Genomic DNA, 25,483 nt, shown 5'->3' on the forward strand with positions numbered 1-25,483 from the left:
AAAAGTGTGTAGTTCTAGTGGTTTAGAATTTTGAATGATTATCACTTGCAGAAATCAAAAGAGTGACAGCTGTTAACTTGACAGTCCAATTAGATGCAGGACTAACAGCTTCCATTAGTAGTGCGCCCAAAGGCAGGCAGCAGGATCATTCAAACGGAATCAGCTCACAGCCATGAAAAGCTGAACCCTTTTCCACTTACACATTACACTTGGATTCAAAATTAGTTAATAGTTGGCTTGCTTTTGATTTCAAACCCTTGATTTCCTGATCTAATAGAAATGGTACACACTCTTTGTCCAGAATGCGGAAGGTCAAGGTTAAAAATGTTGCACATTCCTGTAACAGCACAAGCCAGAAAATACTCTTTTCAGGTTACCTAAAAGCCTGATTTTAATGTAACATTATCAAAATAATCTTTCCACCCATGGGACATTATACCAGATGAAAAGAATCTGGAATTCACACATCTCTACTGGAGACCATAGAAAGGCCTGACACATGAGATCATCCTTGCTCATGCTGTTGCTTCACAGACAGCTCCTCATGTAAATAAACCCATTGAAGGAACAGACGCTCTGTCAACTACAGTTTGCCATTTTTTTTAGTCCCCATACCTTTTTGCAGCTTGAAATTTGTCATTCTGGACAGAAGTTACACGATTTTGTTTTGGACAAGGCACATCAACTCCTTTAATGATCTTAGTTCCTATAATCATATCACCTCATGACCACTGGCATCTTCACAGAGTCCCTCATTTAGCAAAGTGCTAATCCAATACGCAGTCTTAGATTAAAAAGCATCCTTCTACTAAACCTTTAGGTGGCTGAAGTCATTATCCATGGTCTGTCACAAGATAGAAGATCTTCAGCTTAATTCCAGTTCTTCGCTGCTGAGACTCTCAGTCTCACCGGTGCTCTGAGATTATTCCAATAAACCTTGACTGTGGCTAACCTTCCTTCATTTCAGCTTCCATGTGACTTCATCCAAAATTCTGCTTCCTGTGTCCCAGCTCTCATCCAGAATCCAAATCCTCATTCTTGCTGGGCTTCCAATGTAAATGTGACACTAAGCCCACAAATGTTTTGATGTTAAAATTCTGATCATGCTTTACAAATCCTTTCTTGGCCTCAGCCATCCCTGGATCTTTTAACAAGTGCACCCCACCACCTCCATCTTCTCCAAACACCCCCCCCCCCATCTCTATCTTCTCCAACCACACTCACCTTTACTTCCCACTCCACCACCACCCAAATCCTCCAAGAATTGGTACCATCTAAATTCTTGCCTTTTAGTCATCCTTTAATGTATTCTTTCACTTCTGGCAATGGACGAGGCTCCAAACTCTAAAAATTCCCTCCCTAAAACATATTCTTCCTTTACGATGCTAACTTCTGCGATCAAGCTCTTGATCATCTGCTCCAATAGTTGTGTATTTAATTTAGTACCAAATCTTGCTTGACAACACCTGCTAAGCATCTTGGGATGTTATATGCACAAACTAATGTCGACAATATCTCTTACATGGAACCTTGCGGACTTTCAGCCTAGATTTTGTGTTCAAGTCTCTGGATTGGTTTTGAATACACCATCTTTTGACTCAGCAGGGAGTGCCTCCCCAGAGCCATGGGATGATGACTGCATTTAAAGCAGATGCCTCAAGATGACGACTTTATTGTGCATTAATGCTGGCATGCACAATCTAAGTAAATAATCAAAGAGGATACAGTTGTACAATAGTTACATTACTTACATTCACAATACTGGACTAATAGCCTAGGTAACAAATGTTTAGATCTAATCATAACCATTTGAGAACCTGAATTCAGTTTAATTAATGTCAGGCACAGCTCAACTTTAGCATACTGGGCAAATCTTTATATTCAGTGCCAATGAAGAAAATATCTAAAAACATTATAAAGTACAAGTATTCTTGAATAGCTATGGTTATTTTGTTTTGTTTTTAAAAAAAGGACAAATTTCAAAACCTTCAAATTGATACACCAACATGGTCAATCAGAAATTAGAGAAGGGGAGTTACTTAACTTTTTATAATTATTCATTCATGGAATTGTCACTGACATTGCAGGCATTCATTGCTCATCAGTATTTGCCTCAGAACGGTGGGTACAGTTAAAAGCCAACCACAATCATGGTGGAATTGGAATAGACTTATGACTGATACTTCAGTTTCCCTCAACTTGTGAGGTAGGAACATGGAGAAATTTACATACAAATGGACTTAATTTTTTTTTAAATTTACAGTAAAGGCTTGAAAATAAGTGTTGGAATGACTATGGAGGGAAAATGGCTAATGGCTTTACAGCAAAACTTATCCAATTTGCAGTAGATGCTGAAATCCTGCATATTCATATGGTTACCTTGCTGTGAGTGTCAATAATACCATGAAATATTTGCAAAGACTTGGAAATAAAATGGTTCTTAGGATGGCATACTTTTAATTGGTTATGCAGAATTAAAGCAATCTGCAGCTCATGATACTATGAAAAGTTCTCACTGGAGCAGATGACCAAATTGGAATTGTGAACCTTCCATCAACTGAACTTCAACTGCCTTAAGTTATTACATGCAACAAAGCATGGAAAACTACTTCAGCTGTTGCACAAGCTGTTGATACTGACCTTCACCAGTCCAACAAATTGACTGTTTTAAATGTAAAATTAATGTCACAATCTGTATAACTAAAGCGGTTATTTTCATATTGTTCAGTTATTGGAATTTTAATAATATTGCAGGAAACTATTCTTTGCATAATTTCAAGTCCACATCAATATACAGCTCAAATTTGCTTAATTCAAATTAAGGATAGCAAAAAATTGTAAATGCTGCAATATCTTAAAAAAGAAAATGCTGGAAACTGTCAGTAGGTCAGACAGTATCTGTGGATAAACAACAATGCTTCAAATTGATGACATTTTGCCAGACTGGGAAAATTTAGAAAACAGGTGTGTTTTAAATTGCAAGGAGGGGGAGACATGGGGAGAACAAAAGGAATGACCTATTTATGTTGCTCTCCATTTCCTGTTAGCCTGTTCAATGCATCACCTGCTACACGCTGCTGTAACTGTGAGATACAGAATACAGCAATTGCTGGAAATGCAAAATAAAGGAAAATGCTGTGAAAGCTCAGCACATCAGGCAGTGCCTGTGGAGAGAGAAGACTCAGTAACATCTCGACTGGCCAGGGATTGAAAGGCAGAAAGCTACAGATGCTGGATCTCTGGAACAAAGGCAGAACATGGTGAAAACACTCAGTAGGCCAGCCAGCATCTGTAGCAAGAGAAACAGACTTAACCCTCTGGATCAATAACCTCCCAACACGAACACTGCCCCCTTCCCTACCGACGATGTCTGATCCACCAAGCACCTGGTCATTCCCTGGTCTTGCACCAGAACCTGCCAGTTGTGACAGAAACTGGAATGGCTGATTAAGTGAAGTTGTTGAATTCAAAGTTAAAGCCCTAAGGGCTGTAGTGCATTCAGACAGAAGTTGAGATGTTGTTCTTCAAACTTCCATTGGGTTTCACTAGAATAGTTTAAAAGGAGCAAAGCAGAAAGAACAGGCAATAGGAAGCACAGGAATTACCGGTGCAGACTGAACTGAGGCATTCTTCAAAAACAGTCATGCAATCCACCTTTGGTTTCTCCAATGTTGAGGATTAGGTAAATCCAGGTCACTAAATTGGATGAAATACAAATGAGTTGTTGCTTCACCTGATAGGAGTATTTACGTTTCTGGATAGAGCAAAGGGAAGAATTAAACAATATCAGACCAATAGCCTTTCCAGGTTGTGTCTGGCTTTTTCTGGTGCAAGTGCAGGGAAAGCAGGGTGGGGGGGGGGGGGGGTGGTTTGCAGGTTTGACAGCATCTCTGGGGAAGGAGAAAGGATTGGCGTTTTGGGTCATTAGCCTCAGGTGTTCATTCTATTTCTCCCTCCACAGATGCTGCCAGAACTTGAGTGTCTCCTGCAATTTGTGTTCTTTAATTTCAGATTTCTAGCACCTGCAGTTTTTGTTATTTATGTCAACCAAGTATGTCACAAATGTTACCAAAGACTCTTGCAAATTTCTACAGATGTACGGTGGAGAGCATTCTGACTGGTTGTATCACCGCCTGGTATGGAGGCTCCAATGTGCAGGACTGAAAGAGACTGCAGTGGGTCGTAGACTCCGTCAGCTCCATCATGGGCACAACCCTCCCCGCCATAGAGGACATCAAGAGGTGATGCCTCAAGGCAGTGGCATTCATCATCAAGGACCCTCAACATCCGGGACATGCCCTCTTCATGTTACTACCATCAGGAAGGTAGAAGAGCTTGAAGACCCACACTCAATGTTTCAGGAACAGCTTCTTCCCCTTCATCATCAGATTTCTGAACACTCCATGAACCATGAATATTACCTTATTATTCCACTTTTGCACTATTTTGTAACTTATTGTAATTTTTATGTCTTGCACTGTACTGCCGCCACAAACCAACAAATTGCATGACATACAGGTAGGTCAGTGATAATAAACCTGATTATGTTCTGTCTCTCACAGTGCCATTATGTTGTTTCTCTCTCTATTTACATCGTTTCTAGATTACATGCCATTACCAAAGCTACACCAGTTTCTCATGGTCTGCACCCTATCACTGACATTCCTTCCGTTCTCCCCTCCCCCATTCCTTCTGCAAATTAAAACATGTCCTTTTTCTAAATGTTCCCAGTTCTGATGGAAGTTCACCAACCTGAAACATTAAATCTTTCATTCCCCAGGTACTGCTGGCCTGCTGAGTATTTCCAGCATTTTAAGTTTTTTATTTCTCAATAAAGAGTAATGTATCATTGACTTCATTCCCATGTCTGAGGATCGGCTCAGCTTTTCCAGTTACTGTAGGATTAGCACTCATTATTCACTTCAAATAAATCTGCCTTCAAAAATTCAGTGAGCTCTGTGGCATGGAATTCCCCTTAACTGATAGGAATTAGTCATATAGAGATACGGCATGGAAATAGGTCCTTTGGCCCATCAAGCCTATGCCAACCATCAAGCATTTTTTTTAAAAACCGCTAACCCTACCCCAATCCATTTTATTCTCATGTTCTTCCAAATGCCTTATACAGAGGGTATATGGTACGTAGAACATCATGCTAACTGGTAGACAATTAGAATTAAGAATTCTGAATGGGAATAAACCAGGAAGCATGAAGCTCCAACTTTTTTTTTAAAAAGTAACTTTTTCAACATTGTTGAGAGCAATATGCAGACTTGGAAATATACATGGATTGTTATTAGCTGAATCATACATAAAATTTTACAATGAACAGGTTTTTGAAGTAATTATTCTGAGCTAATGACATACTACACATATAAAATTAGCTTCTCAGGTTAAGAAAGGTTAGCATTAACTATAACACTGAAATCTGTTAAAACTGAGTTGCATTCTTAAACAATGCCCAAGAATTTGATCATAAACAGAAACTGAAAAATGCTGTAGATACTCTGCAGGTCAGACTACATTTGTGGAGTGAAACAGATTTAACTTTCAGGTGGAGACTCAAGAGACTGCAGATGCTGGAATGCGGAGCAAAAAGCAAATTGCTAGAAGAGCTCAGCAAAGGGATTATTCCTCTGCCTCCACAGATGTTGCTTAACCCAATGAGTTCCTCCAGCGGTTTGTTTTTTGCTTAACGTTTCATGTTTGAGGACCTTTCATTACTATGCCCAGCATCTGCTGTGCTTTTTTTGCTTTTCAATTTCTAATAAATTCAATGGCTTTTACAGCAAATATAAAAAGGTACTGTTCATATTAAATCATATTAAAGGGTTGTGTTCCTAGAAAAATAGTTTACTTGAGTGAAATTTCATAAATAATAAAACTGGGTGGAAAGCATCATGAGTATTTTGGTCCAATCTACTCCAATGAGCAGAAAGTTGGGTGCTATTTGTTACAGCAAAAACACAACCTTGCAAATTGACAGAATATACATTAAAGAGTCAATGGCATTGTAGCATAAAAAACCTGTAAATTGAGAAATACCGTATTTATTGGAGTGAAGCAGACAACAATATGGCATGTCGTGGAATAACAGGATAGCAAATTCCAGATTTAGCTGTTACGTTTCACAGTCTAAATAATGAACAATGACATTTTTGCTGTCATTATGACTGCAAAATACAAGCTCTTATTTTGTCTCTTGGGCAACACCAAAATATGGAGCCATCCAGATACAGGCCGATCCCAAATAATGACTGCATTCTGTTTTTACAGGAGTCCCTCAGTCGATTTTGTCCACAAGTTGGAAAATACACAAAAACAAAAATCACTCTTTATGGCAACCATACTTCTGCAGTATTGTAATGAATGGCATCAAAAGCATGTTCAAATGATAGGAATGAGCAATTACTAAGAGTGGGGAGGGGGAAAAACTAGTTCTGCAGTTTGTTGAAACGAACCCGTGTACATTAGTTTGATTTTTGAACTTAATCATATTATAGAAGCTTATTAGTATGTAGGGGTATCCATAAGTCAGGCATTCATAATGAGGAGATGGCCTGTATCTGCTAATTTACATTACCCTCAAGCTATGGGGTCAGATAGTGAAGGGTGCAGTAGAGTCAGAGGTACACAGTACGCAAACAGGCCCTATGGCCCACTGAGTGCACATTGACCATTAACCACCCATTTACACTAACCCTACATTAATCCTTTTCTTTATTCCCATCAACTTTCCCCGGATTCTATCACTTACCTACACACTAGGGTCAATTTACAGTGGCCAATTAACCTCCCAACCTGCACACCTTTGGAGTATGGGAGAAAATCCGAGCACCCAGGGAAACCCACGCAGTCATAAGGAGAACATGCACAGACAGCAGAGGTCAGGATCAAACCCAGGTCTCTGACACTGTGAGACAGTGGCTCTACTAGCCGCGTCATTGTGCCATTATTATTGTACTATTCTTGCAATTGGGGATCTCAGTCAACAGCCTAAACTAGAATGAAGAATGATTAAGACCTTACTTGCTGGATTGTTTTAAAAGGAAAAGGGCATGGCATTCAAAGTAACAAAAAGTACACAGACAGTCACTGGAAAAACTAAGCAGCTCAGGTAACATCGGCAGAGAGATATGGAGAGTCAAATGTTTCAGGTCGATGAACCATTTATCAGACTTGACCAAAGATCAACCACAAAACATTAATTGTTTCTGTAGCCACTGTTGCTGCCCAGTATTCCCTGTTCTTATTTCAGATATCCAGCACCCATGGCAGTTTGCTTTTACACAATTTGTGCAGCTTTTATATTTTTTTTGCCTGAAGTATCCTGACATTCTTGCTGCCCCTTAAATTGCAGCAAGGGTCATAAAAACAGTTAAGCAACCACTTGCACAAGTCCTGCTGGAGCCAAGCAAGATGGATGCCAGTACCAGTTGTTGTTAGCTTAACATCACCATCAACTATCAAGGCAGCAGGTCAGAACTGCAGAGACTGAGTAACGGGTCTTCCAATGCTATAAGAATACTATGAAAACAGCAGTGCTATGCATGGAATATTATTAAAAAGTAGGCTACTAACTAAAAATTAAAATGACTTAGTAGGCTTCCCACAATACAGAACCAACAAATCAGTTGCTTGCAATCTAACTGATTGTTTACTTTAAATTATGTATATTGGAAGTGATTAACAAGAATAAAATTTGGTACCTCATTAGAATTACACACTGATCAAAATCATAGGTTATGACCGTAGGTATACATTTTCATTGACGCAATGACTGAGAGCTTTAATCGAGCTTAACAAGGTGATTACTTCATGACATTTCTCGCTGACATTTTTCAGGGAAGCTTAATCAGACTACAGTAATGATCCTAGAATAGTTAGATCAAAACCACAAATCAGAACTGCAATTTTTTTTTATATCAAGAGCACAAATTCATATGTAGATCTAGCAGAGTAACCTAACAGTGCTGAGAAAAGGATTATTATTTTGTATTCAAGTATTCATGGTGTTGAACCACCTATAATTATTTTGTTTTCAAGTGTAATCTTGAGGATACAAGTGAATGCCATGAAGGTGGTTACGGAATATAGATTAGGTTAGGACATTGGGGAAAAACAGGAGGCAGATTTTGGCAGTACGGTTTTACTGACTGACATTACAAAGGCCGCTGATAGATCATCAACAGACAGGAGGATAATAGTGAAGGAACAGAATTGTGTCCTTGAAGCACATTTCATGACCTCAATATGCCCCAAAAGTGTCTTACAACCAAAGAATGGTAATCACTGCATAATGGAGGAAATACAGCAACCAATTTGCAGACAACAAATAGTAACGTAACAATGAATAGATAACCTTTCAATAATGTTGATTTGTTCAACAAACATTGGCCAGAAAACTGTGGCAAAGTCCTACAGATCATCTTTAATAAAGAGCCAGAAATATTTTACATCCAAGAGGAACAAGATGCTATTGGTTTAACATTTCATCTGAAAAAACAGTACATACTGCAGGGATAGAATTTTGTGATCAGCTCTCTGGAGTGGGATTTGAACTCGCAACCTCTGACTCAGAGACAATAGGGCTATCCACTGGAATACGGCTGACACAAGGCTCACTTGGGCAATAAGATGGTTCTATGAACATACTGATGCAATGGGTGGGCAGGTGACAAACTGAATTTAAACACAGAGAGGTACAATCCAATTCATTGTGGAATGAAAGCTTAAATCAAATGGCAGAATTTAAAAGGGGAACAAGAATAGAGAGAGTGGAGATTATAAAAACAAATCTTCAAGTCTGGTGGAGCATGGTAACAAAAAAAAAAGCACATAGGTTTGTTAATTTTCTAAGGATTAGAATAGAAAAACTAGGAAGAACATGCTAAACCCAATCTAAATTACTGGTTGGGTCTCGAATTATATTCAATTCTCCCCATTGTATTTTAGGAAGGATGTTAAGATCTTCAAAAGGTTTTTAAGCAAGATGCCTTAAGTAATGGACTTAGAGACAAGAAAAAAAAAATGGGATTATTCTCCTCAAAAGAGGGAAAGATGATGGGAAACCTGAAGTATCCTAAATGATGATTATTTTCAAAAGCTAGCTCTTTATTTACTCTTTCAGAGAAGGGGAGACACTGTATTCACCTGTAGAAGACAAAAACTTAAGGTAAATCAGGAAATGAACCAGATGACAGAGAGAGAATGATTTACAGTGACTTGAAACTGCAATGTACAACAGCAGAGTGGTACAGCTTGAAGACCTGCAGCCACAAAGCCTCAGTGTCCCTGGTGCCATCTTGACCTCCAGTGCTGTCCGTGTGCAGTTTGCCAATTCTCCCCGTGGCCACATGGGTTTCTCCAGGGAGCTCCAACTTCCTCCCACATTCCATAGATATGCAGGTTGGTAGGTTAACTGGCCATTGGAAATTGCTCCCCCCCCCCCACCCTGTGTGAGGGTGTGTCACAGAATCTGGGGAGAGTTGATGTGAATGTACAGAGAAGAAAGTATTTTTAGCATAGATTATTGTAAATATGTGCTTGAAGGTTAACAGATTCTCAGTGGGTCAAAGAGTCTGTTCTTATGCTGTATGACTATGAAATTAATGCTGTAATTATTAATGCATCCTCATCCTTAGCAGAAAACCCCAAGTAATGTATGCCTATATTCGTTGTGTTAATTTCTGAATGCAGCCACAGAAAGCAGATTGCAAAGATCAGAGGGCAAACATCTCAATGTCTTACGTTTTTCATGGGATAGTCGGATACTGCAGGAAAAGAACATTTAAAAGAATCCCTTCTAAGATTTTCTACCTTTTTTTGGTTTGTCCCTCAGTTAGTAATGACTGAAAGTTGTTACTTGGTTTCAAGATTAAATTTTATTTTGGAACAAAAGTAAAAAAAAAATTGAAGTGAGTATCCAATGCCATAATACACTGGAGGATGATTGAGAGAATAAGAGTTGGTAAGCTAAGCAAATAAAGATAGGGATGGATGAAATTCTCTGATGACAGTCAAAAGGGATATTTTAGCATGAATAGCAGTTTACACAACATGTCTGTTGGGAATATAGGGAAAGGAGTTGATCAACTAGAAAACAAACTCAGACCAAGAGGAAACGAGACCAATAGCCAGCATGTTTTTTTTGTATAAACAGTTCAGGAATGCCATTAAAAGAAGCTTCTTCAGATAAAAGTAAAATTTTGGGTAGTTTTTGGATTTATAAATGTTGTTAAGGAAGGAAAATAGTGAACTTATGAAACCTAATACAAATTTCTTGGAGACAACTTTGGCAAGACACAGAGACGTTCCACTTGTGGTTGGACTAATAAAATCAGAAATACAGCCCTATGAAGATAGATTAATAGAGGAGATAAAAAGGCAATAATGATGGCCTTTAGGTACATTACTGAGAAATGTGGAAAATCAAAGAACTGGAAGTAGCATTTAAATGAAGAATGCACAGGCAGTAAAGGCATCAGTGAACAGTTGGAGCTCCAGTGAAAACCATGAACTTGGCCAAAACTTTCAGGGCAATGAGAATTAAATGTAATTTCATTGTGTTTAGGAAGTCTTGGTGCAAAGGGCAGAACATAACTATCTGTCAGGTAACAGAATAATGCAAAACTATGCTCGCTCTTCCTAACGTTACAGTAAACCTGAACAAAACATTTCAAAAGGTGGAACAAGGAAGTTTGAAAGGACATCACAAGACAAGGTTTATAATTGGTACCAAGCACAGAGTCATGGGATAGCCACCAGGCAAAGATCAGTCTTAATGGTGGTCAGAATAGAGTAATGGTAGTAGAGGGATTGCTTTACTAAGATGACCATGATGAAGGCTGAAGAGAACTGCAAAGTTTAATTTTGTTCTTGGATGAGCATCATAATGACAGTAAATGAAAATAAAAAGCATACTGCCAGGTTGAATGGTATGGTAAGATAGCTTTTGAATACTATTCCAGTAGTCATTGCAAAATAGCATACAAATCTTTTCAAAATTGTGGTATTTAATATTTAAATTTAGACACCAAGCACACAAATATTTGGACCAACAATACTCAATAAAATGGACAGAAAGTTTGAGAATGCCAAACAAATGAAATTTCTATACATATCATCAGACCGACAAAAAGAGGGAATAAGCTGTAAAATCTCCAAAAGCACTACAACATAAATTTAAGTACGTGAGCGTTGGTGGCCAAGCTGGCATGAAATGAAGGAAAACAGGATAGATTATCATGAAAGCATTCTTCCACTTAGATGCTTACTACATACTCAAGTGGTTGCTAGACACTATTGGCATAAGTACACATCTGTGTCACTGGAAGTCAAAGTGGTGTTTAGTTCTTTTTATAATTAAATCCTGGCTTAATCATGTGATGTGATGTCAGCGGTAAACCAAGCTGAAATTATTCACTGAAAAACAAGATTCGTCAGCATACCTACATTTAGCCTCATCAGAACTCTAACTGCAGTCAACCATTGTAATGGTCAGGCCTGCAAAATAACTTCACAAAATATAGAGATTATGGTGTGACTATGATAACATCTTCACATCCATGATCAGATAAAAATGACTGAAACAAAATCTGACAATTACTTTTGTTCAAAATTCAATGATGAAAGCATTCTCAAAACCGAGCCAGACACAAACCTGGCGGGGAAGTGGGGTAACCATATAATATGAATTGAGAATTTGAATTACAGAAAATGAACATATTTGTGCCAGACTGCTGAAGAACTTAATCGTTTTCATATAGTGTATTCTCATTTCTCAAGTACAGTGATAAACTTGCCAGCCAATTTACACATTTCCATAAACAACAATGAAATGAATGCATTAATTTACTTAATTTTGTTTTTGATTTTTTTTTACTGAAGGCAGAACGTGGAGACAGGAGCAATACCAAAAAGTTCCCAAATCCCATCATGCTACAAGTTTGGAACTCATCTGAAACCTCAACTGAGAAAAAAAACCTTTTGCAACATCTTGCCACATTTTATGCGACTGTTTCATTGCAATTTCTTTTTGCTGTCATGGTAGATACCCAGCAACCAGAGCACATCATATTAAAGAGGGAAGTCTAGAAAAAAAACACCATCTCCCAGGGAGTGCTTAGAATGTGAAATTTTCAACTGTAAAGAGTAGCTGAGGCAAACAAGAAACTAGATCAGTGCACAAGAAAATAAATGTTGCTGATAGGGTTGAAAAAAAGGAACTGATGTGCTCCACACAAAGATTAGTTGGGATAATTTCCTGTATACAGTATGCAAATATGTACAATCTGATGTGTAGTTAAGTCCAATCTTTATGCTAACAGTAAATGTACTTCAAAGTGCTTTGTTGATTATTAGATATTTTTGGACAACTGGAAGTCATGAAGTGTGCTAAACAAGTGCAAGTTACTTATTCTATAATGTTGTGATTGTGATTAGTAATGCAATTACCACAATAACCAATTATTAGACAGGGCCCAAGTTACTTCATTAAAGCTCCTTTTAAAACCACGTTGAGGTCAGATCCTGGGACACTGAGGTCACTGAGCCAGCTACTAAGTTTATACCAGTCCAACCACCCAAATTTAGTGACAAATTGTCAAGCATACATTTCTGTAGGTAACTGAGCCTGCCACCAGGTTAAATAAATTGAATTTGTTAGAAGCAGCCCAGAATCCTTTCAGCAAGAATAAAAGTGGCTTAGCTCAGACATTACTACCAATAACCCAGGGTAATTCCCTTGTCTGACAAAAAAGAACAGCAGCTTTGTGAATATAAACACCACAACATCTTCATTTGAGAAATACATGAGCTGTACTCAGCAATTACATTATTCTGATCATTCCAGACAGTACCAATCCTACAGGGAGTGAAGTTTGCTCCAACATAATTCATACTGATTTATTAACAGCTGAGATTACTTTTTGCCGTTACTTTCAATCACATTGAAAAAAAACCATTATTCAGTCCACAGTACAATACTTTCATCTGGAATCAAATTAACCCCAGCCATCCAATGGGGTTTTCCATTTCAATTCCCCAAACTATTCCACCTGCCTGTTTGCAATCACAGTGCCAACAATTCCTTTAAAATCACATCTTCTCCAGTGACAGATTTTATGAAGTACAGTAATCTGCCATACGTTTTTCTTCTATATTTACATTCCTAAAGAGTTATACTGAAATTGTGCACCCAAGGCCCCAAAATAAGCAAAAGCTATTTCCAACTCACATTTAAAAAATGGTTACCAATTGCTATTTGCTATCTGTGCAAAACATGAGCTTAAACAGAACATTAATGCACCAAAATAATCTATTATAATTCATAATTTGAGAACACAAGAAACAGGAATGGGCTATTTGGCCCCCCCCCCCAAACATCTTCAGCATTCAATAAGATCATGACTGAGCTTTTACTTTTGTGCCACTTTCCTTCACTATCCCATGACCCTCAATTCCAAAAGTCTATCAATTTCAGTCTTGAATATACTTAGCAACAGAGTATCCACAGCACTTGAAAGATTTCAAAGATTCAGGTACCCTTTGGGTGAACACATTTCTTCTCATCTCAGCCCTTAATTTGTGACCCCAAGTTATAGCAACCCCAGAAGGAAAGCCACACATCTGCACTTACACTATCAAGCCCCGAGGAATTTTCAGTGAATTCTCTAGAAAATTTCAGACAAGAATCTCCCCGTAAAAGATAATTCTCCACCCCTGCTATTACCACCCACTGTTTTCACCCCATTACATGCAATCCCATGAGTTCTAAATGTGATTAATAACTTTGCATGCAACCCTAAAGTCATCCCACAAGTCTCAACACACCACATCCATTGGTTAGTCTTGTTAATTCTGCTGGTTATCGCCTCAAAAATCACCAATACATTTGTAAACTATATAACACTTTCACAAATCAAGTTAACTCTGCCCCATCCTATTATTTATGAAGCACCCCATTTCTGGTAATTTCTCTACAACTGATGTCAGGATAACTGGCTCTCAGTTTTGTCTCCTACTCCTTTCTTAAATACTGGGGTTACATTTTGTACCTTCTGATCTGTGGAAATCATTCTAGAATCCATGCCACTTAAGATGATTTATTAAAAAGAATTTTCTTTTATGATCACTAAACCACGAGGAACAAAGTTACTTTGGAAAAGCATCAATGGACCATCTAAATTTGGTGATTTTAATCAATGGAAAGATATCCCTTTTTACATTATTAGACATTAAATACACGAGAAAACAAATGATATTGTCTTTCTTAATTCCCCTTACTCATCATTTGAAGACAGACATTCTAGCTGAGGTGCAGCTACACAACTGACAGTCATCGTCAGGTCCCTTGTCAGGGTTCATGTATCACAAATAAACATGTGTTTGCAGGCTGACAACAGTGAACATCCCATCCAAGCCCAATTCTTCTGTTAATATGATACATAGCAGTCAGAACACAAGAAATAAGAGTAGGAGTAAGCCATGGAGCTCTGAGTCCACTCTGCCACTCAATACCTCGGCTGATCTGATCACTGCATCTTGTGTTAGTGAAGCTGAAGCCAATTTCCATGATACAGACTTCTAATTATTTGCCATCCTGTTATACAATTGAAGTTTGGCAAGGCCTTGTGAAATATTTCTCATTTTTATGGCAAATGAACACCAATCTCTTCTGCTCTGGCACAAGACAACTTCACAGTCAACGATGATTAAATTGAATGTCAGTTACTTGTATTTATTTTGTTATCCAGTGGATTGCTAAACCAGCCACGTGAAACTAACATTGTGAGGTACATTATTACCTAACTATTTCTACTGTTCGTCACTCAAATCAGCTGTACAATTATGATGGATGCTTGAGGTTCCCATGTACATTACTTGGACTACTTTATTAAAACTAACATTAACCAGATTTGCAGCACTTAAACATTTTTTATAGATTGTAATGCAGATGCCCCCCACCCGCACCCCCAAGCAGAACTAATTGGATTTTCACTACCAGTGATGTAATGGCATCTCTGCTGAAACAGTTTCAAATGGGGCCCTGGAATTTTGTTTTGCTTTGTGAAATTATTCAAGTCTTCAAATAAAATCAATTTCTTAAAATTGCTTTAGAAATCAGAAGCACTACTTTAAGCTTTAAAAGAACTTGAGAATAAATTCTATGTAATGTATGAATCCTTGTGACAAATAGACGCTCAGTCACAGAATGAAACAAATCTATTTGTTAATGTCCATCTTCAAACACATGCATTGTCACTTTAATTTTTGACAGTGATGATTGCTGGGTTTCCCCCAGGCTTCAACAGCACATATTACTATGTGGCATCTAAAAAGAATAACTTCAAAAGACATTACTTGTAATGAAAATTCATTCAGATTACAAAGCAATTAGAAATTAATTGCTACAGAGAGCAGGCTTTAAAGTTGAATCAAAGTGTACAAGAGTGCACCACTGGCCAAAAAGTATCCACTATGCTATTAAACCTGCAGATATTTAACATGCTACTGCAAGTTAGATATACAAATTTAATTCCCTTAATTTCTAACCAAATCGATGAGAGGATGCAATATATATATTTCAGACAATATTTAAAACCACAAGTAGCAACAGAGCGGTCTTCGGGTCCACTGAAACCACAGATAATACTTATGTTGTGGACCTGGTCAATGGTCTGTATTGCTGAGAGAGCTAATTAAGAGTCGCAAACGCTAATTAAGAGTCGCAACGCTAATTAAGAGTCGCAACGCTAGCCATATTTCCAACTAAGACATAGGTAACATTCTGACAGAACTGTGGGTGTAATGTTTTGCCTACCACTGTTAATTATTGACTCTTAATTAACTTGTTACATAGCATTTATGCTGATCACCTCACCATGTGGAAAACCAACATGACTTGAGACTTTGAGTCCACTGCTTTCTCAAGTGCAAGGCTGAGAGCCTCAGGAGTGCCCAGTAAGTCAAATATAACAAAGGAATTTTTCTTTGACATTGGACTTAGCACAAACATTATTTAATGTCAAAAAAGGATCCTTGGAGTCCAGAACTTTCTCGGGGTTTAGTGTTTAGCTCTGAATAAGAAATATTTCACAATAAAGCAAAAAGTGGTGATAAATCAAAAATAAAATTGTGATTTATATATACACTTAACCACAAGTTATTCAGAATCACTACATCAATAAACAATGATTCACAAAAGATAATCCTTTCAAAAAGCTATGTAAAACGAGCTTTTTATTTTACCACTGAATGATAATTCTTGAAGATAACACTGAATATTGAATTTCAGAAGTTACATTTTGAAAACTGTAACACGAAAGTATACTTATTCTGCCCAAAGTTTGAATGTATTTACTGTAAATCACAAATCACTAAGGACTCGTCTAAGTACATCCTAAAAATCAACATTTTTACTTCTGTAAATGTAGATCAAAACTGTTAAAGACAATGAATTTTCAATGTTTATCTATATAAATTATTATAAATTACATTACAGTAGTATCCTGAATGGTTGCATCACAGCCTGGTATGGCAATTCCAATGCACAGGAACGCAAGGGGCTGTAGAGAGTAGTGGATGTAGCCCGGTCCATCATGGGCACAGCCCTCCTCCCCATTGATAGCATCTACAGGAGGTGCTGCCTCAAGGTGATGGCATCTATCATTAAGGATCCCCACCATCTGGGTCATGCTCTCTTCTCAGTGTCATGGTGAAGCAAGAGGTACAGAAGCCTGAAGTCCCACACCACCAAGTTCAGGAACAGCTATTTTCTTACAACTATCAGGTTCTCAAAACTACCTGCACAACCCTACCTCAGCAATGGAACACTACAGCTCATCTCTTGCACGATCATGGACTTGTCATTGATTGTGCCTTTGCTTTTTTTTTGTGCAAAAGCAAGACCTTAGTGCAAAATCTTTTGTTTAATTTCTATTGTGTTGTTGTCTGTACCCACATGCCTGTGATGCTGCTGCAAGTTTTTCATTGCACCTGTACCTCACCTACTTGTGCACGTAATAATAAATGCCACTCGACTTACCAAATATGCACAGTTCCTGCTCACTGCAGAATGATTTTTGGCTGAAGTTTTGGTTTTATTCTGTACATATTGCACATGAATGCAACTATTTTTTGGGGGAATTAAACTTTTGTGCCAAGCTAGGAGCTTAAATAAATTATATGCATGCTATCCATTTCTGTTGCTGAAACATCTCCAGGGGAGAAGAAGACCTACTGTTTTTGTCTTAGCAATGACAGGCACTTCCCTCCAAAGAGCAAGTTATTAGAATGGAATGCAAATATATACATTCTAGTGTTTTTCTTTTATAAAACAACACACACACATTGATTAAAGTCTTTCTAAATGATGCAACCAATTTGCTGCGTTGAATATCAAGCAAAGGAAATACAAAAATTTCACTCAAGTCATTCAATATCAAATAGATAATTATTAGATGTGAAATAGTATGGTCTTCCTCTTAAGTCATTAATCAAAGTGGACCAAATGGCAATTTAAAATAAGGCTGAATTTAAATTTATGTAAGCACTTATAATGGTCAGTGATAATGAAAACAGATCTTTAAGACTAACTCAAAAATACTAAAATTCAATGCAGGCAAAAGACTACTAAAATTAAACCTTTGGCAGCTGACATTGCTCACAGTTGAGGCGCTGCAATTGGCCAAAATTCTCCAGAGCTATCAATTCCAACCCCATGACCTACATCAAGAAATGCATTCACATGCAATGGACGTCACATAGTGTCTGATTACAATGCTATTCAACTAATATTAATGCATTAAAAACTTTCCTGATGATGTGATCTTCAAAAATTATGCAAGGAATAGACACCTTCAAGAAAGGGAAATGAAGCAACTAAGTCTGGTGAAGGAGGAAGAGAAATTGCTATAAATCGCTCATGAGACTTGAATTAGTTATCTCAAAACCATCATCAAATTCAAGTAAAACAGATATCCTTGACTAATAGTACTTTAACCAACTTCCACTCCATTTAAGTGTTCAGGAGATAAATTTACTACCAGTTTTTGCAGGTTCAGTCACACTATAGCACATGCTTCTCCAGGGATTTATGGCATCTACAGCATGCACTTCCTAGAAATCAATTCCAGACTTCATCAGGAAACAATCATAAATCAGTGTGAATTTATCACACATCTGAGAACTTTCAGTGTTTCTGCCAACTGATGCCAAGACCGATGATCATCAGCCAGTACTTAAAAAAAACTAATCAAAAACAGAAAAAAAATTAAACATCCAATGAGGACAGACAGGGAGAGAACAAGACCAAAAACAAATGTACACCCATTCATCAAACTGAGTGACAATTATAAGTCATGACTTTGTCCTTGCAATCTATTCATTTAAAGGGTAGGGATTTCAGCTCTTGTCAGCCGAGGATCGGATGGTGGCACTTAGGCCTTAGAGTCAGATGTTGCTGCTTTCAACTTGAACACAAAATCTCCAGGCTAATATTCAGTGGACTGATGACTGAATGCTGTCCTGTTAGAGGCACCACTTACCAAAAGAGACAAAATTGAAACCTGCTGTCTACCCTTCTGCACCCACCCTGTTCACCCTGTTCTCCAAGTTGGATGCAAAAGATCTCGCAACTCTATTTCAGACTAGTTAGGAGTTCACCATTGTACCATGCCAATATCTACCCACCTCCCTCAACTGACATTATAAAGACATAATTGACTCAAACTGGCTGCCATATTTCCTACAACATATATCAATACATTGCAGCTAATGAGTAATAAAGTACCTTGGAAATATTAGGAAAGATCTGGAAAATACAAGTCTGCCTTTCTCCAAATTCAATGATTGAATTGTGGACACTGATTCATGTGCATTACCTGCAAATTACCTGCCTCAAAACATCTACATTGTTTTGCCTCTTCATCTAAAGGAGGTACAGAGGTGAGATGCATGGTCATCTTGCTCTTCACATGAAAATGAGATCCAATTATATATTGATTAGTACTTTTTAAATTATTGGCTCAGCTTTATTTTCCCCCCATTTTGTAAAGTCTGTTGTAGATCACTTTTTGTTGTTTCTAATTTCTCTTTAATGACTAAAAGGGGAGAAAAGCTTATGGCTCTGCCAGTAGTGAGCTGTTATGTGTAATAATAGACTAAAAGAGTATTGTAGCCAAAAGCTGGAAAAACCACACAGTGACAACTAGAGTCACAATCACACAGGTAGTGAGAAAAATGTTCCATTAATAAGATTTGCCAAGTTTCCAAAAGGCCTCAATTTATAAACATTAAATATGCAGGCAGGTAAAAATTGAGAGCAAGAAACAGCATCAAATAATGTCTGCAGCACCAAAATGAAATAAAGGATGATGTTAATTGTACAGCAACACACACAAAACTGGAGAAACTCAGTGGGTCAAGCAGCATCTATGGAGGAAAATGGACAGTTGACATTTCGGGTCAAGACCCTTCATGGGGAGGGGAGGGGAGAGCTGGTGGGTGATTGGTGGATCCAGGTGAAGGGGGTGATAGACAGGTGGGGGAGGGAGAGAGTGGTGGGGGAGGGAGAGAGTGGGAGGGGATAGGTGGAAATGACAAAGGGCTGAAGAAGGTGGAATCTGATTGTAGAGGACAGTGGACCATGGAATAAAGGGAAGGGGGTGAAGGGGGGAACCAGAGGGAGGAATGTGTAGGTGATGGGCAGATGAAGAAGGCAGGGGAGGGTAAAGAGATACTGTGATAGGGGCTGCTGAGATAAGGAAACAAAAAAAGGACAGAGGGGAGTGGTTACCAGAAGTTAGAGAAACTGATGTTCATACCATCAGGTTGGAGACCACCAAGGGGAATACAAGGTGCTGTTCCTTTAATCTACATCTAGCCTCTATTAAAGTTAAATGTACAGCAGCAAAAATATAAGCAGGCTGTGGAAGGCAGAATCAATTGATGTGGGTGGAGAGTAAAGCTTGGGGCAGTTAGGTTGGCGAGATGTGAGAAACACTAGCACTTACTGTTGAGTATGAGGGAGATGGGACCTGAAAGAATGCAATGGGGCAGAGTTGGGGAGAGGAGGAACGAACACTGGATTAGAGAAATTGGTTAGCAGTGATCGCGGCTGGGCTCCCTTTGCTTATCGCAAAGCAGGCTTGCTCACCTTACAAAGGCCTACTTCCAAATAAGTGCTCCAGCAATTCACACACACTTCTCTACGAAAATGATGGAAGTGACATGCTGCTGGATGCTGTTGCTAATGTCCCAATGCCTTTACACACATGGCTTTGTAGGGACCTGGGAGGAAAATTGCAGACTTCATAATCCATGCAACAAACTCTATTTTGGTTATGGCCCGCTTTTTCTAAAAATTTTAAAATCATAACACACATCAAACAAGATCTGTGCTATGTAATAGAATTTCTAGCCTAATTATCTGAATAAAGGAGTAATGTACATTTAAAACAGGGTATTTTAACAAAATATGAACCAAAAATGATAAATTATGTGACCCAGTTTTCTGATTAATCAGACAATATTAAGCATCCAGTTCAACACTATGCAGAGCTCAAGTTCACCCAATAATTGGCTAAATGTACAAGCCTTCAAGTCTTGGTTGCAGTCTCCAGACTGCACTGGACAAGTTGACATTAGTCAGTATGAGAATAGGTACCGATTGGTCACAGCACCACACAGGTGAGGGTGTGAATAGGTAGTGGGGGTTGGGCCAGGAATCTTTCTCCTGCATGGAACGATGTATGAGAAGCAACAGAATGCACATGGCTATAGTGCCCAAAACAGAACGTATGTCAATAGATGCTGCTAAGATAAATTTCCTCCTAAAATGTTTCAAAGCCATACATTATTATAATGGCAAACTGAACTGGGGCTTATATTTTCTTCAACAGGATATTTCAGATTAATAACATGACACAGGAGGAGAAGACCATGTGGCCAATCAAACCTGTTGGGAACCTCAAATGCTGCTTTCCTGCCCCTCCCTCTATATCCCCATTCCTCTCATATCCAGAAATTTACCGATCTCAGTTCTGAATATAGACAATGATCGAGTCTCAATGGCTGTCCAAGGATTCACAACTTGCTGAGTGAAGAATTTTCTCCTCATCTCAGTTCTAAACGTCCTGTCCCTTACTTTGAGACAGTGAGCCCAAGTCTTGATTCCTTAGCCATAGGAACCACCCTCCTCCTTCCCTGTCAATCCCTCCAAGTATCTTGCAAGTCTCAACAAAGTCACTTCTTATTCTTCTAAGCTCAGCAGAATAGAGGTCTAGTCTGCTCAGTTTCCCCTCATGTGACAGACCTGCAATAGAGCATGGATACATGCCCTTCAGCCCAACCAGTCCATGCCGATCATGGTGCCCACCTAGCTAGTCTCAATTTCCTGCATTCGGCCCATATCCCTCAAAGCCTCACCCCTCCATGTACCTATCCAAGTGCTTCTTACTTGCTATCCCAGAAACCAGCCTGGTAAATCTTCATTGCACTTTACAGCAGGCATTATTTTTTGTAAGGAAACCAAAATTAAACAATATTTCAGGTGTTATACAATTGCAACAAAACATCCTTGCTCCTGTTCTCAAATCCTCTTGCAATAAAAGCCAACGTACCATGTGCCTTCCTAACTGCCTACTGCACCTGCATGTTGATGTTGAAGTCCCTTTGAGCATCAACATTTCCCAATCACTTACCAATAACAAAATACTCAACGTGTCTTCTTCTACCAAAGTGTATAACCTCACATTTCGCCTTTATCTGCCACTACGCTGCTCGCTTACTCACTCAGCTCATCTATATCAGCTTGACGTCTCTCTGCATTGTCATCGCAACTCATATTCCCACTTAGTTCAGGATCATCAGCAAACTTGGAGATATTGTGCTTGATCCCCTTGGCCAAGTCATTGAACTAGATTGCAAATAGCTGCAGCCCAAGTACTGATCCTTGTGGTATCTCAAGTTGCAGCCTGCCAACCAAAGGAGGACCCATTTATTCCATTCTGTTTTCCATCTAATAACCAACTCTCAATCCATTACTAGCAACTCAATGTGCTCTAAATCTTGTGCACCAATTTTGTGTACTTTACTGAAGAACTTCTGAAAATCCAATAAACCGATCACCCCCCCCCCACCTGCTCTACAAGAAACAATTTTAGAGAAGTTCCATAGATTAATCAAACATAATTTCCCTTTCATAAGTCAACATTAATTCTGCTCAATTATATTATTTTCCGCATCTTCATATCACATCCTTCATTATAGATGGCAACATTTTATTGACTACCTATGAAAAGCCAGATGATCAGCCATCCCTGTGTTCTCTCTTCCCAGATGTAGACAACTTGATCCCACATATGGCACTGACAGTGATTGTGACAAAATATAAATAACCATCTTCTTTAAACAATGGAAATTGCATTTACTTTTATAGATTTAACAAAATACAAAGGATTTTGAAAATTGACTTACGGTCTAGTCCATTGATGTACCTCATTGTTATTTCGCAGTGCCCCCAGACCGCACTGACTATTGGGTACAATTTTTTCCCTTTTAGTCCTCTGAAGGCCACACCTAGATACTGTCCATCCACTATGAAACTCAGCGTTCCTTCATCCATGTCCAAAATGACTAAGAAACTATCTGGCAAAACAAAAGATTCATCTAGCTCCAAAAACACTGGGTAAGTTGATCCTGGCTGATTTTTACTGTTGTGATATAGTTTGTTGCGACCCAAGTCCCAGCCCCACGATTCATTATTGCTGCCAACTAACGAGGTGTATCCCACAGAATGCAATGGAGCTTCTGATGTTGCCACTCCAACAACTGCATGCGTTCCTCTTTGCCTTGTAGGCCAGTGGATCTGCCAGACATGAAGGCCTCGAGTATACCCAACTTTACCTCGGATACAGTCTGTGCTCTGGGCTACTGGATGTCTGTGAAAGGTTACCTTGTCATCTTCTTTTACAAAAATGTTCAGAGAACGGTCTTCATTATTCCAAGCATGTTTGAGCTGAACTTCTCGAGAAGCTGACGGCATGTCCAGCAGCATATCAAGTCGAGTTGGTTTGCAAAAGTCAGGACCTCGCAATTCTCGCTTAACAGGCCTGTAGGCTGGTTCCCTCACATCCACAGACTTTATATTCCCTGAGATTTTCTGGCCCATTTCTTGGCTTAAAAACCACTGAGATGGTTGTCTTGTCCTGCTGTTACCTCATGTAAGCTCTTCAGTCATCCAACAGTGTGACAAGCAGACTGATTTACTTCTCCTATTCGCAGTCAGAGAACAAGTTCCTTCAAGTAGATCTAAAAAAAAGAAAGAGAAAGATTTTCATACATATATTTTTCTTCATTAACATTTTATGCATACTTGTTTTAGGGAATGGTGTGGTACAGACTGAACAACCTTAGCTATATTACACAGCTCCTTCTAGGCTGGAACCAGTAAAAGAACTGAAGCAGGATACAATTTTTCCCACATTAATACAAGTTCAGACAAAACTTCCTCTGATTCATCATGTGATGCAGACGTTTGCCTATCCCACTTCTTTAAGTCTGCTCCACTTTATACGGGCAGTGATGAGTCACCGTATAGAGAACACTTTGTAAAATTTCTTGCCAGACATCTTAGTTTAAATTTCCATTCATACCGTATGAAATACAGTTTCCTGTGTCCAACAAAACCTGCATTGTATATTCCCAGATCCTCCTACACTGAATTGCGTTTTAGGGAAAATTCCACATACTTAAGCTTCAATTTATAATGTAAATAATAAAAATAAACTTTGCTATGTTGGAAATTACCATTCCCAGTGGTAAGTAAGATAACTTAAAAGGTCCATACATTTTTACTACGCACTAAAACTTACTACGCTTAGCCATAACAGACATATAAATAAACACACCAAATTTAGGCAATATGCTCACTAGTAAAATTGTCAGGAAAGACTAAACAAGCTGGAATTTCTTTTCTATATAAAAGAAACCAAAGTTGACATCTAGACTTTTCAAAGTTACAAGGCATTTCAATATGTTTGAGGTAGAAAAGAGGTTTCTCTTGTGGGATTACTCAAAACTGGATATTGTAAATAAAGGGGGGTCCTGAATAAATCCAGAAAGAAATTGGGAGTTCAGGACCACTGACATTGTGGAACTCAAAATGGGGTGGTAGAGGCAATCAGCATTGATGAAATCTGAGGCGATGCTAGACAGACATGAAAGAGAAAAGAAAAAAAAGGAAATGTTACAAGGGTGAGATTGCAAAAAAAGAACACTTAAGGAAAGCTTGTGCGAAGCATAATTACCGACAGGCATCTATTGAGCTGCCAACACCTCCCATCATTGCAAACTACTGCTTCATCTCGAACCTCCTTGAAATACTGAGAAACAATAATCAGGGACAGCATCACTTTGACAAGTGTATATTGATTAGAGAAAACCAGGCTGGATTTGTTGAAGGCAAGTCATATCATACTAACTTGTTAGTGATTTTTGATGAAGCAACAAAAAGACTGATAAAGAGAAGTGTGGCTGATGTACTACCTTCAAAAGCTGTTTGATAAAGTTCCACATAATTGAATCAGGAATGAAGCCTATGGAATGAAACAGGCTGCAAAAGCACAGAGGAAATTGGCTAAGAGGAAATGGAGAGGAGAGTGAAAGCTTCAATTTTGACTTGGAGGGGATCATACAGTAGCCAGTACTAGGACAATTGCTTTTCTTTATAGGTAATGAGGTGGACTTGGGTCATAGCAAACACTTTCCAAATTTGTGGATGATACAAAACTTGAAGACACAAGGAGCTAGGAGGATGGTAAGAGACTACAAGGAGATATGGACAAATGTATGGAAAGGGGCAGATAGGTAGCAGTTAAAATTTCATGCTCCGGACCTCATCACAACCTTGGTCCAAAAATGGAGCAAAGAGTTGAATTCTAGAGGAGAAGTGAAAATAATTGTCCTTAAAATTCAGGCATCCCTTGACCAGGCATGGCATCAAGACGTCCTGATAAAACTAAAGTTGATAGGCAACATCTCACACAAAAGATGGTCATGGTCATTGGAGGTCAGTCAACCCTGCCCCACAATATCATGGCAGGAGTTCCTCAGGTCAGCATTTTCAGCTGCGTCAAAGACTTTTGCTTCCATCGTAAGGTCAGAAGTCAGGATGTTCACTAATGATTGCACAATGTTCAAAACCATGCACATCTCCTTGGCAAATGAAACAACTCATGCCTGCATGCAGCAATACCCAAACAACACAAGTGGAAGATAACATTTGTGCCAGGCATTGCCACCTCCAAAAACAGAATCTAATCATTTAAATTTGACTTCAATGGCATTACGTTATTATAGTGATTACCACTCACTAGAAACTCAACTGGACCAGTCAAATAAATACCTTATCTATAAGAACAGTTTAGATGCTGTGCATTTTGTGGCAAATGACTCACCTTCTGACAGCTCAAGGCCTTTC

The 25,483-nt window shown here is 38.6% G+C and overlaps 1 protein-coding gene across 2 annotated transcripts in view; it reads right to left on the reverse strand.

Annotated features, from left to right (window-relative positions):
* Window positions 1-25,483, reverse strand: part of LOC127571700 (SPRY domain-containing SOCS box protein 1-like) — a 152,738-nt gene that overhangs the window by 53,459 nt on the left and 73,796 nt on the right. For both annotated transcript variants that reach the window (XM_052018316.1, XM_052018314.1), the window contains exon 2: window positions 22,480-23,313. In XM_052018316.1, coding sequence (XP_051874276.1) covers window positions 22,480-23,173 — 694 coding nt within the window. In that variant the 5' untranslated portion in view covers window positions 23,174-23,313. The remainder of the gene's footprint in view (window positions 1-22,479; window positions 23,314-25,483) is intronic.

Source organism: Pristis pectinata, chromosome 6, assembly GCF_009764475.1.
Source record: "Pristis pectinata isolate sPriPec2 chromosome 6, sPriPec2.1.pri, whole genome shotgun sequence".
Classification (NCBI taxonomy): Eukaryota; Metazoa; Chordata; class Chondrichthyes; order Rhinopristiformes; family Pristidae; genus Pristis; species Pristis pectinata.